Source organism: Ailuropoda melanoleuca, chromosome 10, assembly GCF_002007445.2.
Source record: "Ailuropoda melanoleuca isolate Jingjing chromosome 10, ASM200744v2, whole genome shotgun sequence".
In the NCBI taxonomy this organism is placed as follows: domain Eukaryota; kingdom Metazoa; phylum Chordata; class Mammalia; order Carnivora; family Ursidae; genus Ailuropoda; species Ailuropoda melanoleuca.
The window spans coordinates 55613576-55632492 of NC_048227.1; the positions used below are offsets into that span (position 1 = coordinate 55613576).

Genomic DNA, 18917 nt, shown 5'->3' on the forward strand with positions numbered 1-18917 from the left:
GTTGGGGGAAGTCCAGCAGAGATAAGATGACAAAAGCAAAACCATAAACACCTCAAGTTTTATTTCACTTTTAAGTGGAGTTTCAGGCTGCCGTGTGGTGACCAACATTTAAGACTTACCTAAAACTCCTCCGATTGTATGTATATGTATGTGAATATATAATATATAAATAAATGGATAAGGAAATGAGAATCTCCATTAACCTGCAACAAGGAGATTAGAAGTGAACACTAAAATAAATCGTATTTATAAGCAAATTTTAAAATGTATTTATGGGCCCTTAGTGTCTCCCCTTTCACACAAAGAGTATTTTTATTGTTTAACAGGCTCCATAAGAGTTTACAAAGAAATCACTGGATACCCACATGATGCAGAAACGTACTTTTAGAGGTAAGCAGGCATAGGAATTTAGAAGCCTTTTAGTCTAATTTATTTTAGAGGTGAAAAAAACAGTAACTGAGCTATAGAGTGTGCAATAATTCATCCTGATAATGAAGTATGCAGATCAGCACAACTCTGGAGCTCTGCATTCTAGTCTCGGCTCTGTCACTTCTTTACACTGTTACCTTTGTTCAAACACATCAATTTTTAGTTTCCTCATCTGTAAAATGAGAGGTCTCAACTATATGAACCCTAATGTATATGCAACTGGAAAGCACACAACTTTGTCTGCAGCCCAAAATTAGTGGGAGAATAGATCACCTAGGAAAAAGCAAAGAGGCGGCTATGAAATTGGAGACTTGAACCCCTCCCCAAAGGGATCTGTGCTATGCTTCCATTCTAATGAGGAGGTCCTGCAAGGACGGCCTGTGTCCACATCCTTCACAGGAGGGTGGTTGGGAGTTGGTTTTCCCAGGCAAGAAGACTGTAGCATGCAGTCAAACATCTGGAGAACCATCTGGACCTAGCTTACCTGGCTTCCTCATCCTGCCAGAGATAACCTCTTATACTTCATCTTGATTCTAATTCTCAGAGTCCCATCTTGCCTTGCATTACACTTCTGCTAAAGTCAAGACCAGAGTTCAAGAAATACATAACTCATGTTCTGGAAGCAATATTAAAGGTATTTCTTAACGGGAGAAGAGCCTCTTTAAAGGGTGCTTCTCTCTTTGTAGTACATGATTTCTGTTATCTGTAATTACAATATTTGAATATTCACCTTTTCCAGTCTTTTTCTAATACTGACCCCGAGGTTTAGGTACCTGGCCACCAGGTGGCGTTTGAGTTCCTTGATCTCAGGGTCCACACCAAATTTTTTTTAGATTTTTATTTATTTTTTTATTTGAGCAAGAACAAGAGCGAGAGAGAGAGAGAGAGAGAGAGCACAAGCAGGGGAAGTTGCAGGGAGAAGGAGAAGCAGACTCCCCGCTGAGCAGCGAGTCCAACACAAGGCCCGATCCCAGGACCCTGGGATCATGACCTGAGCCTAAGGTAGACGCTTAGTTAACCAACCGGGCCACCCAGGTGCCCCACCCACACCAAAAATTTTTGCTGAAGTCCTATTTTGTCTTGTGTGACAGACTGCTAGTTGTCCCCCAATGTCTATTCCCCTGTTTCATCGATAAAAAGGGCCCAATTTACTTGCACACATTTTTTTTCTGGAACTAAAACTACATCTGTAAACCTCTTTGCGCTAGATGTGGCCAAATGAGTACTTTTTCGCCAATAAGATGAAAGCAGACAGAATGTTTCACCTTTAGCAAACATGCTTCTAAAACCTCTGACAAGGACCTTCCCTCCCCCACTTCGCTCTTCTTCCCTACGGCTGCCTCCCTGTTGGCTAGAAAGTGGATATAATGTGGCTGGATGGCCAGCAGCGTTTGAGTACCATGAAGAGATGCTGGGAACAGAAGCTACGTGGGAAGAAGCAGCAAGAAAGCAGAGCAGGAGCTTGGATTCCTCGCACCTTAGATACCAAGTCGGCCCTGAATTGATTCCTCCTGCGCTTCTTTTCTCTGAGAGGGAAATAAATGTCTCTCTTCTTTAACCTATGGTAATTTTGATGTTTCCTGTTGCTCATAGCTGAATCTAATCTGAATAACATACCTTGAGATTCAGATTTTTATTGTTTTAAAGACTTATCCCTTTATTTAAGAGAAGGAGAGGAGGGTCAGAAGGAGAGGGAGAAGCGGACTCCACACTGAGTGCGGAGCCTGACATGGGGCTCCATCCCAGGATCCTGGGATCATGACCTGAGCCAAAACCAAGGGTTGGGTGCTTAACCGACGGAGCCACCCAGGCACCCCAAGATTCAAATTCATATTTAAAGACAAAAAATTATTAAAATGACAAAAGTACTATTTGCACACACACCATTCATAGAGGATACCATGCTACTGACTCAGTTCTGATAACAAGGAAGTTACTTGCTACTTTGTTTTCTATAGGATAATGAAACAGGACATTCTTTTCCCAAGACCATTTTCTAGCAAGGAGCTGGAGCTAATTATTAGCAGTGAGTAATCGGAAATCTACCCACCTGCACATCAGCAAAGCTCAGTAACCTGCGACTTTTAATGCATCTCCAAAGCCATGACTCTTAGAACAAGGTAAACAAAATTTGAATCTATTTAAGTGGCTTTATTACATATGACAGCAAACTCAGTATTATCTGTAGATATCTGATATATTACAATGTACAGATAATCAAATATAATGTAGCTTGTAATGTACAAATTATAAATTTTGTGTGTACTTAGGAAGAACAAATCTCCAATGAGTATAGTTGTCACCTATGTACTGAATTTACATGTAGCCTGATCTTTGACATTTAGGGCCTCTAATACAATAAAGAACAATAAATCTATGATGGCCTTCTAGGAAGTGAATCTGAGCCATTCAAACAGAATCAACACCTGCTAACTCATTAACGTCTCAGCAAAATAAGCTGAGCAAATACGCCTGCTGCTGAGTCACCACTGTGTCCCCAAGGACAGCCAAGCAATAGGGCTTCTTTTTCCTGGCCGCCCTCCTCAGGCTCTCAGTCACCAGGGTGGGTTCAGCAGTCTTCCTGGCCCCCATCTCCACGCAGACTCCATTTCCTCAGCACAGTTCAGAGAAGCTCTGAGCAAGGTTAGCACAGGCCTGGCTTTCACCCACGCTGCCACAGCGAAGGCTCATGGAAGGCCCAAGACACCTCCCCAGGCTTCTCATTACGGGGACCGGTGGCTCAATTCTCAAGGCCACCTTGGAATTTTTACCAGAAGAGGGTTACATATTTGCAGGTTGCTGCAAAGTAATGTCCTTTGGATTTATTTACAGCGGTATGAGGACGGCAGCAGTTACTGACTTGGGCCCCGTAACTTATTTCTCTATTATAAGATAACAAAAACCAAACTCTTTGGCAACCTTTACAGTCAAATTATTTTAACACGGCTCATACCAAAAGGGAAAAGAGACACAAACATGTACCCTCTGAACACGAACATTATACCCTCAATCTAGAATGCCTGCATGACAAACAGAGTTCTAAAGCGGGGTGGGAATCTGTTTATGCAAGAAAATGCCACTGTGAAACATAGTATCTCCAATAACCGGGGTGCTCAGGCACTCAATCGTCAAGAACAATTTATTTTTATCTTTATTATTTTTTTAAAGATTTTATTTATTTATTTGACAGAGACAGAGACAGCCAGCTAGAGAGGGAACACAAGCAGGGGGAGTGGGAGAGGAAGAAGCAGGCTCCTAGCGGAGGAGCCTGATGTGGGACTCGATCCCATAATGCCGGGATCACGCCCTGAGCCGAAGGCAGACGCTTAACGACTGTGCCACCTGGGTGCCCCGTCAAGAACAATTTAAAGCCGTTTCCTAATCATATGCAAGCACAGTGACCCCTCAGAAAGTTCTTTTTGAAAATGTTCCCCAGTCACTCTTCACTAACATTTCTGAAGATTTCTGACCGGCACCTGTGAGAACACAGCGCTACAGAAAAACATGATCAATGGTCAGCTCACTGGGGATGTGGATGAGTCAATATCCAAAAACTGGGTGTGTCATGCGCTCAGCACAGAAGTTAACAAATGTTAAAGGGCTAATTAATGTTCTGAGCATATGTTGTCTGAATGGCAAAGCCTGTGTATGCTAGCAACCACAAATCAGTTATCACCAAGGTCAGAAAAATCTACACTAAATTAAAGAAAAAATCCCCACTCCCTCCACTTTAATTTTTTTTAATGTTTTTTTATTATGTTAGTCACCATACAGTACATCCCTGGTTTCTGATGTAAAGTTCGATGATTCATTAGTTGCGTATAACACCCGGTGCACCATGCAATACGTGCCCTCCTTACTACCTACAACCAGTCTATCCCTTTCCCCCACTGCCCGCCCCTCTGAAGCCCTCAGTTTGTTTCTTAGAGTCCATAATCTCTCATGCTTCATTCCCCCTTCTGATTACCCCCCCTTTCTTTATGCCTTTCTTCCCCTACTGATCTTCTTAGTTCTTATGTTCCATGTTCCCACTCCCTCCACTTTAAGGCATTCTGGTAAACCCAAAGAATTATTTAATTTTAACATTTCTTCTCAGTTACCCAGCAAACTGCCTTTGGGATGTTCCTGGTGTTTCATATGCATTACTGCGGGTAAACCTCAGCAAAGTCCCTACTAAGCATAAGAAAACAGGAATCAAGATGATTTTTACTATTTTTGTACTATATGGTTTGCTTTCACCCATAAAATTGGACCTTCCTTCCAATTTATTGTCTTTTATGAAATGTGGAAACTGTCGATAACGGAGTTTATTCACAGTACACTCTGTTCACTGTTCTTTTTCAGGTCTATAAATTTTGTCTTTCATTTGGGGATGAAAAAAAAGCCAATCTCTCAGCTGGCTGGACAAAAATGAGATACTGAGAACCTAAAAAGTACACTTTGCTGCACTACGTATCATGCACATTCCACCGCGGTGCAAACACTATTCCATCCACAAATGACAAAAGGCAGCCCACTGCACGGGATACTGAGGGCGTGATTCCCCGCTTGAATTTGCTGTGACATTATGAAATTAACCTGCTGCGAGAAGGCAGAGGCAGTCTCCAAACGAGGTTGGTGGTAAAACCGGTCAGGAGTCTCCTGGGCAACTAGGGATTACGGAAGCACCCACCCTCCTGTGAAGACCTCCTCCTCCAGCCCAGCGAGGATGGTCTTCAACACTGGAGCTCTGACTGGCTGCACCCTGCCCTTGCTCACGGACAGAACACCCTGGCATACAGACCTTTCAGATCTGTATGTTTCAACATTCCAGTCTGACTGTAAATTTCCCAGGGTCAATGCCTTGTGTCCAGAAATCCTCTGTATGCAAACAGTACCAGCGGCATTGAAGGTCAGGTCATACTTGTTGACAGACTAAATTTACCACTTCCCTATTACTTCACATTTGTTTAAAATGAAGCACATTACTAATTATAAAGGTAGACAGATTTTTTCAGGTAAATCACTTATCATCAAACTTATTTTATGAATGTAATTTCTAATGTTCAGTATTTCAGCTTCTTTTTAAAGAGAGGGGCACGGAGGTTCTAATCCATATTATGCGGACGTGTCATTCACCATAAAAAAAGAAAAAAGACAGGATTAGTCAACTGCAGGTTTGATAATCCTATCTAAAACTGTATTTTTATATGTACCCCTGACTGTATGAAAAATGAACAGTTTTTCCAGGATCTGATTTTCAAAATTATATTCCTGACACAAATCAATTTTCTACCCGCAGCTGCAGTCAGGAATGGGTAAAGGTTATACAGACAGTTTTGTTCTATGTCTGCCAGCAAAATATGACACCATATCCCTCCCGCCCCCCAAACTCAAGATGCACTGGGTCCTGCATGAATGTACCACACGCAAGAGTAGCCCTTTGACTTACTTAGCCTGTGTTTCTTTGACCTTCTCTTTCTCCTTGTCTTGGTCTATCTTACCAGCTACCCCACCAGGTAGGTGTACGTGGTCACAGCCACCATGAGTTGCCCTGACCACTGACGCAGTGTAATCTGTGCCGCAGTATTTGCTCCCAATGAAAACATGCCTCGCAAAATGTTAAGAAGGAATCACAAACAGCCCAGAGTATCTTCTTTTTAAATCACATATGGAATAAATATAAACAGCAGGGTTAAGAGGAATCAAAAGTGACATTACACTAAAGTGACTGAAAACAAAAATATCTTCCCCCCCCCACAAAAATGCTGTGGTTTCTATTACACACCACCAGGATGTTTTCCATTCGTGCATAAATCCCCCTCAAGGGCCTGCTTTTACAATGCTTAGGTCATTGTTGGCAACACCACCGAGAACCTAATCAAAATGTGAGAACATCTGTCACGCTCACATGTCACGTCAAAGCTCTGCCAATGCACGTGAATCTAAACCACTGCACGATGGAGTTTAAGTGAGACAAGTCTATGGTACTGTGGTATCAAAGAGCAGCTCAAAGGCACCCATAAACGATGAAAGAATTCTGTTTGGGTAACTCCGTGCAAGAGCTCTGATGTGTCTCATCAACAGAAACTCCCCTATTGGCATTACACATCTCTGTCCACAGGCACAGCTCCATTTCCCAGAATCTGGAAATGAGGGGCAGTGCACTGAGATGTGGGAAGCGATGTGTTCTGTCCAGTTACTATCCTGTCAAATATTTACCATCTTTCTCCCTTTTTGCTTCCTTACTGCAGTAGTAGAAACAAAAGGTTGTTTTTGGGTAGCTCAACATCAGGGAAGTTTTCTTGGTGAAGTACAAGAACCAGGCACAGAGGAGTTCAGTTGTCCCATGATACAGACAATGGACATCACCCCAGCTTGTCTCTTCCCTGGTTAAATGTGGAGATGTCAGGCTACCTACGTGGTGGAGAGATTTCTATTCCGCCAAGCACTTGCTCAGCTGTAACATTTTATCTTTTCATTTATAAATGAAAACAATACACATTAGCTGTAACTAGTTTCTCTGTGTATCACCATCAAGAATATTACTATTAGCAGCACGGACAAGAACAGCTACTTGACAGGAGAAACAATTCCAACCGCCCTCCCTGTGAGAAGAGTTACTTCCCTGTAAGCAGCTGCCTTCCCGGCATTATTATAGGTGCCTCTCCCTCACCCAAACGCCAGAGATAACTGCTGACTTGAGCACTAATTATTTGTGGGAAGCTGGAAAGGAGAAGACAATAATGTGTTTTTTTTAAAAAATAGAGCTGAATGGCTGCACAGTAGAGATGAGATGACAGGGGGTCTTTCTTAGGTGACTGTCCAATTCTAGGGCAGCCAAGGCCTCGCCCTTGAGGGCAGAGGAGGGGCAGTCAGTGGGTACCGCTTGGGCATCCCTGGCGTTACTGACGGGGGAGGCGATGGCGTGTATGAGCACACCCTGGCCCCAGGGCTGCTGAGGCAAAGACTAGACGTAGGCCCTGGGGAGGTCACATGTGACATTTGAAGGGACAAATTTTCAATACATGGAGAAAAGGGCTAACAGCAAAGAACAACAGCCTAAAAATGATTTTTAAAGTCTAATACAGGACTAGGGTGATTTAGCGAACCATGTAAGCGCCAGACGAGCTATTGGCTCCCACAGGATCTCTCTCGAAGCAATAGCTCACCTTGAAAATGAAAGCAGCAGCAAGCCAAAATAGATACAGAAGTCTAATAGTCTGTTACATTTATTTCTAATATTGACTGAAAAAGTGGATTATATTCTATGTGCCTGACACTTTATATCATTTCATACAACACTATAGGAATCCTGTAAAATAGATACCATCTCTATCTTACAGCTAAAAAAAACTTGTAGTAGAAAGGTTAAATGACTCACCCAATGTCACCCAATGAGTATACGCACATTTCAGGCCTGACAGAGCTTCATGACAAAGCTCCCTATGCACCTGAGAACATTCGGATTTTATAAGTACTTTTTAATATAGACCAGGGAACAACAAACTTTTTCGTAGAGGGGTAAATACTAAGTAGTTTAGACGTAGTGGGCTATTAATGCACCAAGACACCATGTAAACAGATGGGCGTGGCTGTTCTCCCACAAAACCAGAGGCCAGCTCACCAACTCCTGATCTAGAGCAAGGGTTGAGAGGCTGCAGCCCTGGGCCAGATCCGGCCCACCATGGGTTTCTGTAACACTTTACTTATGATCTAGACCACTTCTAGACAGGTGAAGGGTAACTCAACAAGCTATAAAATAATGCCCTGGTTTCACAAAGACGGAAGCATCCAGCTCTTTGCTCTACGCTTCCTTCACAGTGTTTGGATTCCTAATCTGTGGTCTGTGTGGTCCGGCCCTCCACAGGGGAGAGCCCTGATAAACACCTGGTACCTCCAGTGACCTCTCATTGCAAAGGAACATTCTACGTCCTCAATCAATAAATGATTCAGTTTCTGGTAGACTCAATGCCTTTGGGGAGCTGAAAAAACAAAAATGGAGAATCTTAACCTGGAAGGACGGGTGGCCAGAGGTGGAGCTTGTGGTGCCATGACAATTAATCAGGCCATTCATGTTAATATTTTATGGAGTGCCTCGTCTGTGCCAGGCACAAGTACACATGACCGTCAGATGGGAAAGAGGGACTCGCAGCCCTGGACTTCGTGTACGGCAGATCTGTGTGTTACTTGGGACATCACAGGCCCTGGGCTAGCCCATAACCCTCTCCAGCAAGCAGACAAACGGTGCTGCTTTGACAGCTCCTGCAGTAAGATGCCCCCACAGGGGACTCCGGTTTCCGGTCAAGAGCAGCAGCTATGGGAGAAGCTGCACGCTCTAGCAGGGCGGGACCGTGCCCGGCTCTGTGCCCAGGGACAGCAGGAGCACCCTGTTGTCTGCATTACCGAGCATTCCCTCCACGACTCCTGACAAACTAGGGTGGCGATGGCCCGGCCTGGAAGTCAGGTTTTCTAACCCTCGTAACTGCTCCGTACCTGGACTGTCTGGTAATCAGAAGCATCGATCCCTTTCACGGTAACCTCTCGGAAGACTCTTGGCTCCAGTTCCTCTTTGGTGAGGTCACAGTGATAAATGATACCTGGAAGGAAGCAGAAGTCCTGGTTTAGTCCACGAACTCACTGGATACAAGGAGGACTAGGATCACACAGCACCACCGGACGCAGCAAAGAGCAAGAGAGGAGCATCAGGGAGGGACCTAGGTATTCTCTGAGGCCGGTAAGGGTTACCGCACCAAGAGTGCTTAGAACAGTCTGGTGTGTGGGGTGCTACGTGAGTGTTCACCCCTCATCATCACTACCACATGCGGTCTTCCTTTTTACAACCGTAATCTGCGAGGGCATTTGAGAAGATTCCACAGCATTCTGTGAATATGAGAAGAGGTAGAAAAATGTCACAGTGGAAACTTGACAGGCTTCCCTATGCCAGGTCACTTAGGAGTGCGGGTCAAAGGAGATGGGAAACTCTATGTAGGGACATTTCACTGGCAAGGTGAGTACGATGGAAAACTCAAACGATTTGCCCAAAGTCAACAGCCAGTCAGGGGCTCTTGATGGGAACTCTGGGGCTCCAGATACCCGACACCCACCTGTCCACTGACACACATGTGGACAGCAATCAGGGACCCAATTTGATCAGGTACCATTTTAGAGTTGCTTTAAAAATTTTGATTATGCCATGAACTGTGCACAACACAAATTAATGAATATACACCAAGAATGCCAGCTTATTTAATCACTAATTAAAATTCCATTTCCTGAATTTAATGCTATTACACTCTAACACTTAAACGCAATCAAAGAAACAATAAGTAAGATGAGTCGTTACTATTCGAAAACAATGACACTGGGGTGGTTTATGAAACAGAATTAGTCATCCAGAGTGGCTGGTGTGGAAACAACCCTCCCACACAATACTTTAAACATATGCTGTCAAATGTATGAAAAATCGATTTGGTGATCCCAATACTTGCTAGAAAACTAGAAACCAAACGGTACTCCCACAGGACACATTCAAATTGACTGATCACGCATTTTGATGGCGGCTTGCTTTCTTCTCACCTCCTCTGTGCGTGCACTTTATTAACGGATGAGAAACAGTACTCTGCATCCCCCATGGCAAAGAGCAAGATGCTTACATTCATTGATAGTACGACTGTTGATCCCTATGAATGTCATCGCAAGTCTCATGCTTACAGACAAATTATTTTAAGGTACTATAACAGGAAGTATGATTAATACTGTCAGAGAGAAGATAAGTAACATGACCAAAGTATTGGCTTTCCTAGTTTAAAGTCATACTTGGGTATCTGTTGAAATATAAATATGTCTTTATACATCAAGTAGTTCCAAACTACACTCTGGGCATACATTTTTTTTGGGGGGGGTGGCATACATTCTAATGTACCGGATATACTGAGTATTATTCCTGTGTAGCTGAATGTAATCTCGAGGGTGAGGCTATTTTCAGAGATATGTTAATTTCTGAAAAGTTTCTTGATCAGTATTGCTCCCCTTCCTCAAAATACACAAAAGATCTGAATCCTTATTTAAAAAAAAAAGAAAAGAAAAGAAAAAACCAAGCCTGAATAACCAAACAAGTAACAAAAAAGACTGCAGACCAAGCATGTGCCGTTCGAGAACAACTCTCCCTGGAGCCACTGCAGCCTACACCACAGTGAATGGCAAACAACCGGGCAGCCAGGACTCCCACCTCTGAAGGTGCTGGGTCAATGACCTTGGACAAGTCGCCAAAGTACCAGAATACAAATTCCTCTGTGAAAGACAATGAATAGGAAATGTACTCTAAATGCCTGTTTATCTGCAAAAACTAAGACATCACATCCTCTAACGGCAGAATAAAACAAGTAGGCAAGAGGGTCTCGGTACCATTCAGAGAAAGGGTGCCAAGAACGTGATTTCTTCTCCTCTGCCCTGTGGAAAAGTGGCAGGTGGGGGAGGCTGGGTTAAACCTGAATGTACCAGCGCTTAATACGTTTGATCAATACTTTCTCTTTGCACATCCATCTGGGTTAGCCTACATGAGCCCACTGCACATTCACATACTGCGAATCCCTATTGTCTGATGAGGTTTGTGTCCTGATTCCCCTTGGTAAGTCCAAGGGAGGTGGAGTTTGGAGAAAACATCTTAGAATCATCCCTTGAGAGGACTGGTTAGGTGATCTCTAGCAAATGAATTTCCACGTTTAGGGATAAAAGAGAGAATTGGGTTATGGAAGTCCCTTAAGGCCAGAGGAGGTGTCTGGACTTGAGGACATGGGTCTCCTGATGAAAGCAGTGGTTTAACAAACCCATTTGAGTAACAGGAAGGAGGCAGGGATGATCAGCTCATATATTCCCAATAATCGAAAATAAATGTAAGGAGGTAAAAGAAATGGGAGTGGGAGTTAAGAGGAACGGGACACTCTGGGAGAAACTGTGAAAGAAAAATCAGAGGATTTGAAAAACTGGATATATACAGAGAAGGCAAAAAAATTTTTTTCTAAAAGATGATCCATATAGACCCACCTGTATAGGCTGGGTTTTAATGTTATTAAAAGAAAAAAACACAAATGGAAACTAAAGCAAGTCTTAAAAATGTTTGCACTCCTTGGTATTTACACAAAGGAGCTGAAAAGTTATGTCCACACAAAAATCTGTACACGGATGTTTATAGCAGCTTTATTCATAACTGCTAAAACTGGGAAGCTTCCAAGATGTCCTTCAGAAGATGGATGTGTAAATAAATCTTGGTACATCCAGACAATGGGGTATTATTTAGGGCTAAAAGAAATAAGCTATTGAGCCCATGAAAAGACATGGAGGAAACTTAAATGCCTAGTACTAAGTCAAAGAAGCCAGTATGAAAACTCTACATGCTGCATGAATCCACCCATATGACATTCTGCAGAAAGACAAAACTGTGGAAACAGTAAACACATCAGTGGTTGCCAGGGGTTGAGGGGAGGGGTGAATAGGGGGAGCACAGAGGATTTTTAAGGCAGTGAAAATATACCATAGGATACTATAATGATGGATACATGTCATTATACATTTGTCCAAACCCATAGAAGGTCCAACAGCAAGGGTTGACTACAATGCAAACTAGGGACTCTGGGTGATTACGATGTGTCAATGTAGGTTCATCAATTGGAACAACTGTCCCATGCTGGTGGGGGATGCTGATAATGAGGGAGGCGGTGATGTGGGGGCAGGGGTATACCGGAAATTTCTGGTATCTTCCCGATTTTGCTGTGAACCTAAAACTGCTCTAAAAAAATTAAGCCTTAAATTTTTTTTTTTTTTTTTTGCTTTTCCCAAACAGTCTGGCAAAGCTTCTTTGCTCATCCGTATTTTCCAGAGCCATGCAGCACCTGGGACTTGCTATACTGGATTATTACAAGGTGCAAGTCTGTCTGGAGCTAACCTTAGACAACCCTCTGAAGCTCCATGAATACAGAATTAATCAGCTCAGTCACTAAGTGGTTTGGGCCACAGGGAGTAAGTGCATCGTGTTCCAAATTGCTCTGGCTGCTCACTGTCTCCCAAGTTTGACTCAAGGTATAAAAGTCCTAAATAGCTTGGGCTCATAGTGTTCACTGGGTGCCTCCCTGGGAAACAAAGTCAGCGGGTGCCCACCAGCCAGATCCACCACATGTTCTAAACAGCTGGAGCTGTAGTTATTTTTGGCCCTGAGGCTTTACTTATAATTTAGAATCTCTGTTGTTTACCACAGTAGCAGACAGCTAATTTTCAGAGGCCAGGGAAAGACAGCCTCTGGTATGTATGTGCGTGGATGTATATACACGTGCCGACAGTTCTCGCTTTCGAGACCCAGTTTAATGCTCTGATGGCTGTTTTTACTCTGGACCAGAAGGCCTGAGACCAGAAGCCCTGTTCTCTGGTTTTAGACATCAAAAATTGCATTAGGGAGAAAAGAGAAAAGATGGAGGCAAAATGAGTAAGATAAGACAAAGGGGAAGAACAAAGCATTACGACAACAAATTAAAGCTTGTTCAGAAACTGCCCGGCGGTACAGAACTTTTCAACTTTTCAAACTTCACAGCCATAATAGTCGCAGCTAGTGTTTCACTGCTTGGCACGGAACCCATCTCTTTACACGAGGTCAGTGAGCCCTTTCTTGCCCAGGTAATGATGAGCTTGTTCCTGAAATAAATGGTCACATGGACTCACTGGAGGAGGTTTACAGGCCTTCGGGGACTCTGGCTTTTATTAAGAATGGTTGAGTCACCCCTACCCCGTTCTCACTGCCCTTTATCCATTTAAACTGTTTAAGCTATGGGATTTTTATTTTTTATTTATTTATTTTTTTAAAGATTTTATTTATTTATTTGACAGAGATAGAGACAGCCAGCGAGTGAGGGAACACAAGCAGGGGGAGTGGGAGAGGAAGAGGCAGGCTCATAGCGGAGGAGCCTGATGTGGGGCTTGATCTCATAACGCCGGGATCACGCCCTGAGCCGAAGGCAGACGCTTAACCGCTGTGCCACCCAGGCACCCCATAAGCTATGGGATTTTTAAAGCAGAAATTCTGGCACCAATGTAAGTTGGGGAAATAAATGGTAAACCCCCACAGCAGTGGGTTGAGAATAGTAATCTGGAAGAAATGGATTTTCCTTGGTTCCTGTCCACTGGCTGCCCCTGTACCCCAGGGCAGAAGGGGTGTGGCACGGGACACCCCAACATGGGATTCCTGACCTGTCAGTTTCTGACTCCTGGCACTGGGCCTGGTTTCCACATGGCTCTGAGCACTTCCCCAGCCCCCCTGGATCCTCTGAAAGGCGCATGGGAAAGTAGAGCTTGCTGGTGTTCCGGGTCTACCATCAGACCTACTTACAGAAGAACATCACTCTTGCTTTCAATAACCCTGACAAGCAAGCTGTCACACCGATGAGATTCCTCACGGTTGCCTGCTCTGTGACTGTCAGGCACGCACGCGCGCGCACACACACACACACACACACACACACACAGAGACATGAAAGTAGAGGACATATCGCTGCCACCTGGCTGAACCCCATGACGAAAGAGCCACTTCGGCACCTGCCTAGCTCTCTCCCCTACGTCTGCCGACTGTGCCAGGGACCGCACGATGGCCAAAAGGCCGGATGGCACAAAAGGGCTACAAAGGAGCTTGAAAAACAAATGAGGAAAGTGCAGAAATGTTTTCAGGCAGATTGCTTTTAAGATAGGGTCTGCTCGGGGGCGCCTGGGTGGCACAGCGGTTAAGCGTCTGCCTTTGGCTCAGGGGGTGATCCCGGCGTTATGGGATCGAGCCCCACATCAGGCTCTTCCGCTATGAGCCTGCTTCTTCCTCTCCCACTCCCCCTGCTTGTGTTCCCTCTCTCACTGGCTGTCTCTATCTCTGTCGAATAAATAAATAAAATCTTTAAAAAAAAAAAAAAGATAGGGTCTGCTCGGTCAACTGCAAGCTGCCAACTACGCCAGGCTCCTGGGACAAATTAGAGTATCCGTGTGGCTTTGCCTACAACNGGGTCTGCTCAGTCAACTGCAAGCTGCCAACTACGCCAGGCTCCTGGGACAAATTAGAGTATCCGTGTGGCTTTGCCTACAACAAAACCCGGGCAGCCAAGTGGAGAAGCAGGAAAAACGAAAACAGCAAAATGAATGTGACCAACTGAAAAAAAGTTAAAAAGAGAACTATATTTACTTTGGGAAAAATTAAGCTATACCATGGAACACAGTATCATAACTTATAAGCACTTTTTTTTCCTTTTCCCTTGAATCAAGTGACACATTTTTTTCTATATGACATAAGACTACACTTTTAGAATTATATTTTAATTCAGTTCACAATAGCACAAATTATTCTCAGTCCGTTTTAGAAAACAGGTTTTTCATGTCAGATGGGACTACAGATTTTTCTTTAATGCTTTTAGTTACTCTGCACTGTGTGTATCCTGACCCATACAGACTGAAGGCTGAATCTCTGGTTCTACGTGTTCACACTAATTTTTTTAAACCAACCTAGAACACCAGTTGGTCCTGTCCCCAGAACAGAGACGCAGGATATAAGAAGAATGAGTGTGCCGTTTTAGGCATTCCCATTTCCCTGTGTTCTAAGCATCTGTTTTACTGTTTTATTCCCATTATGTAATTCTTGCTATAATACAGCATATGGGATTTTCAATAACACAGCATTCCATTTCCATGTCCCAAAAGAAACCCAAACATTCGTCTGATTTTTAAGCTGAGTAACACTGGTGAAAAGACTCTCACCTGGAGATAAAAAGGAAGTAAACTGATAGAAGATTTCGGTGTCCTTCTTCTGACCGCTGTACCCCACAACGCTGCCGACCTCCAGTGGGAAGGTCTTGAGGAGAGCACCAGTGGCCAGGTCATGAAGCTGCAGAATGTTCCTCACGTCGTGAAGGTAGCATAACACCAAAAAGTTAGACCTCACGCAAGCTACCCATTCTGAAAAAGTAAGGACAGATAAAAGCTAATGTAGCTTTGAAAGTAGTGAAAAGCATACGTACTTCGTTGAACAATGGTTCTGCAGCTCTCCGTTGTGTTATGCAGTAATGAGACTTGCAAAGTGATTTTATAACTAGATGTAATTGTTCATCTAGTTCCAGCATATTCCTTTAATAAATGACTGTTACTGTCATGTCCAGAGGAAACAAAATATTCTACAAAATATTTTGTGATACAAATAATCCTGTCTACTTATTTTGTGCCCAGTATCATGGTATAGGAGGTAGAACCATGTCTGCCCGGGCTTTTTTCCAACAAAAATATATTACGCCCCAGGTATGTGCCAGATACCCTGCAAGGTGCTGGAGAAACAAGCAGGCAGATGATGTCACTTCTGCCCTTAAGACACAATCAGATAAAAATACAAGCAGTAACATGTAAGCGAAGGTAAGTGAGAGGCTGGTTGGGGACCCCAAACACACAAGAGCCCTTAAGCAAGCACTGAACTACATCTTAACAGGGGTGTGAGGTAACGGGTGCCTAGGGCGGTGTCAGAGACAGGACAGCTCTCAGGGGGATGAGGTGGTGCGAGGCCAGGCAACTCAAGGAGTTCCCAAGCCAGAGCTGGGAAAGGAGAGAGAGAAAAGGAGTATGAATGACCAGCAGGGAGGGAGGGAGACTGGTTAAGAGAACAAGTGAGACATCCATTTTCAAGAAGAAAAAAGCTACTCAGTGTGGGGTAGGTGGAGAGGGTGGTGGTTTGCAGGGGGTTTGGTGAGCGGGACAGGGGAGGTTAGTCCTCACTTAGCCATTACAGGGGAGTTCCCGTCTGGACAGAAGGATAATGTAAATAAAGAGGATAGCAATGAAGGCTACAGAACAATGGAGGTCTATGGAAGGATGGAGGGGAGACGAGGAAGAACACTACTGCCATTATTAGCCAGTCAAATCAAATCAAGCTGGAACAACGTCTAGGGAGGGAAGAAAAGAAACCCATTTCCCAAGAAAAATCGTCAGGATGTGGTAACCATGGGGTTACGGGCAGTAAGACAGAGAGAGGAGTCCTCCTCAACTCCCAAGGTTGCAACGATGTCAGGAATAGTACTGTCAGTGACAGAGCCAGGACAGGAGGTGAGTGGGCGGATGGGGAGAGGAGAAAATGGAAGGGCAGGCCCCTGGCCCCAAGCTGGCGTGCACAGGATCGGCCTGAGGTAAGGACAGCACCCCCCTCCTCTGAGGGAGCGATGCTATAGTAAGAGGAAGGGCAGGGTAGCAGGTAATCTAGCTCAAACATGTGGAGAAGACAAGCTTTTCATGCTGTGGGGTGTGGTGGTGGTGAGTTCTTGACACTTATTCTTACAACCCAAGAAACTAGCGGTTCATGCTTCTAAGATGACTAATTATCAATATGAACAAGACACTGGCCAGAGGGAACTCTCGAGGATCACCCGGGGTCTAACGGTGCTAGGTTGTTTGGGTTACCTTAGCAAGCTTTTCTGCCAAGAGGACAGAAGAACTCTTACATCTAAAAGTAATTTGCTCATCGTCTAATACAATTTTTTTAAAGTGCCTCAGTCAAGCAATAGATTTCAGGTGGCCTTCATGTTTTAAAGAAAGTACAGGGGAAAAACTGAAGTAAATTATTTCTGTCAAAGAATAATCACTCCGTGTTAACTATGAGCACGTCAGAATTCTAAAGCAGAGTGAATACGATAAAGACAAGGTGATCTGCAGACTGTCATTAACAAAAGCGCTCACTTCATGGCTGTACTTTATGACTCACCTCTAGTTTTTGTTCTCATAGGGCATTCTGTGCTAATGATATATCGCAAATTCAACAGCACTTCTCTTTGCAGTGATGCGTTCTAGTCAATACTGAAGGTTTCCTCTTTCTAGTCTAAAGAACTTAAAACCTTATAGAAGGAAGACTGTAAAAATATATCACCCCCCAAAAATCTCCAAGCACTGACCTACATCTCATTCTATCTACAAGTGATAGAGAATGTCACCTTAAGTCATAAGTGAAACCACTTCTTTGGGACTTTAAAAGGCAGAAAACTCACGTCTGGGGAAGTATTTCTGTCTCTCATAGCTCCCTATACGAGGATCACTGACGCAACCTGACTTGCTCCTGAAAAACACCCAGGGCACCTACACAAAGACTTATGCTGCTAAAGGCTCGCTTGGACCCACCAAATGTGAAGTCAATTCATGTGGCACTTAGGAAGCATTCACTAAATGCTGGCTCTTACCATCCTTGGGGGGACATTCTGACTCAGTTTAGACAGAAGCCATCAGGCTACCAGAGTCACTACAAACCAGATTTCCTCATACGAAGGTGTTAAAGGAAATGGCCGAAACCCTGTTCCTTGGCTCATGGATCCCTCATCCAAATATAAATGAGGGTCAGGGGGTGAATGAGAATTTTGAGGAGGTAGGTGGAGGAATTTCCTTGAAGAGAGCCCCTGTCATGTTCCAGGTCCCCCTTCCCCCTAGGGAGAACCTCAGCTTATGAAAGAGCCAAACCTGAGAAGCTAAAAGGACTATGACTGAACATCTAGAAGCCAGGGGAAGGGCCTGGGGTGCGCTGCTGCCTCAGAGATCCAGATGTGGGTTTTGCAGTAAAGAGCAGGCATGGGGTTGTCTTGGGTCCTATCCAATAGAACTGCCCAGGAGGATGCAGAGACCTCAGTACAGAAGAAGTGGTGGAGTGCAGCCAGATGCCCAAGGGCTGAGGAGAATCTCAAGCAAACACCCAGAGGAGTGCTTCTTCCAGGGCCAAGGGAACTGCAGAAGCAAGGGCCCAGCAGGAAGCCCTCCCTGATACAATCATCTGTCTGTCCTTTCCCTTCTAGCAAGGCCAGGTTTAATGTACCAAGCACAGGGGATACTGCCTTGAGCCAAGGGAGAAAGAGTCCCTTACTTTTCCAGGACATGAACCTGGACCTGTCTGACTCCAATACTTGTGTGTTAATTAACTGAAAAACACATTAAGAACTGCTTTATCAGAGACAGGGCCACTCTGCAGATCCCAAAAGGAATTATTTTCCTAATTTTCTATCTTCTACCTTCACAATTTGGGATGGCCCTAGATTCTACCCTATTCAACCCATGAGCAGAAGTTCACCTCCCACAAGTAAACTCTTCATTGGCTTAAAGGTACTGGACTCTCCTTTTGTATAAAAAACGGTAACAAAGTTAGCGACCTTATTCTAATCAAATTAGCTTTCAGGCAATGAATAATTTATAAAGCAGCATATCATTTCTGGAAAATCACAGAGAAAATGAATAAGAGGGAACTTAAGGGCACTCTGAAACAATTGCTGAAGGGAGGTTCTCAAGAGGTTAATGTAGCTCAGTGCACACACCAGTAGCTGCAGTGAGCTTCAATGACACCTGACAACAGTCTCTTCTCTTTTCCAACAAGAGGACTGTAAATCCACCCTGAGATCTACAACAGGTATAACACAAACAGCCAAAGGTTATTCAAAAGCTAAAAGGTAAGGATTCTCATCTAAATGGTTTAAAAAATT

General features: G+C 44.0%; 1 protein-coding gene across 1 annotated transcript in view; it reads right to left on the reverse strand.

Annotated features, from left to right (window-relative positions):
- Nucleotides 1-18917, reverse strand: part of PREP (prolyl endopeptidase) — a 124120-nt gene that overhangs the window by 33631 nt on the left and 71572 nt on the right. Inside the window, 2 exon segments of the mRNA XM_034670908.1 lie at nt 8905-9008; nt 15187-15384. Coding sequence (XP_034526799.1) covers nt 8905-9008; nt 15187-15384 — 302 coding nt within the window.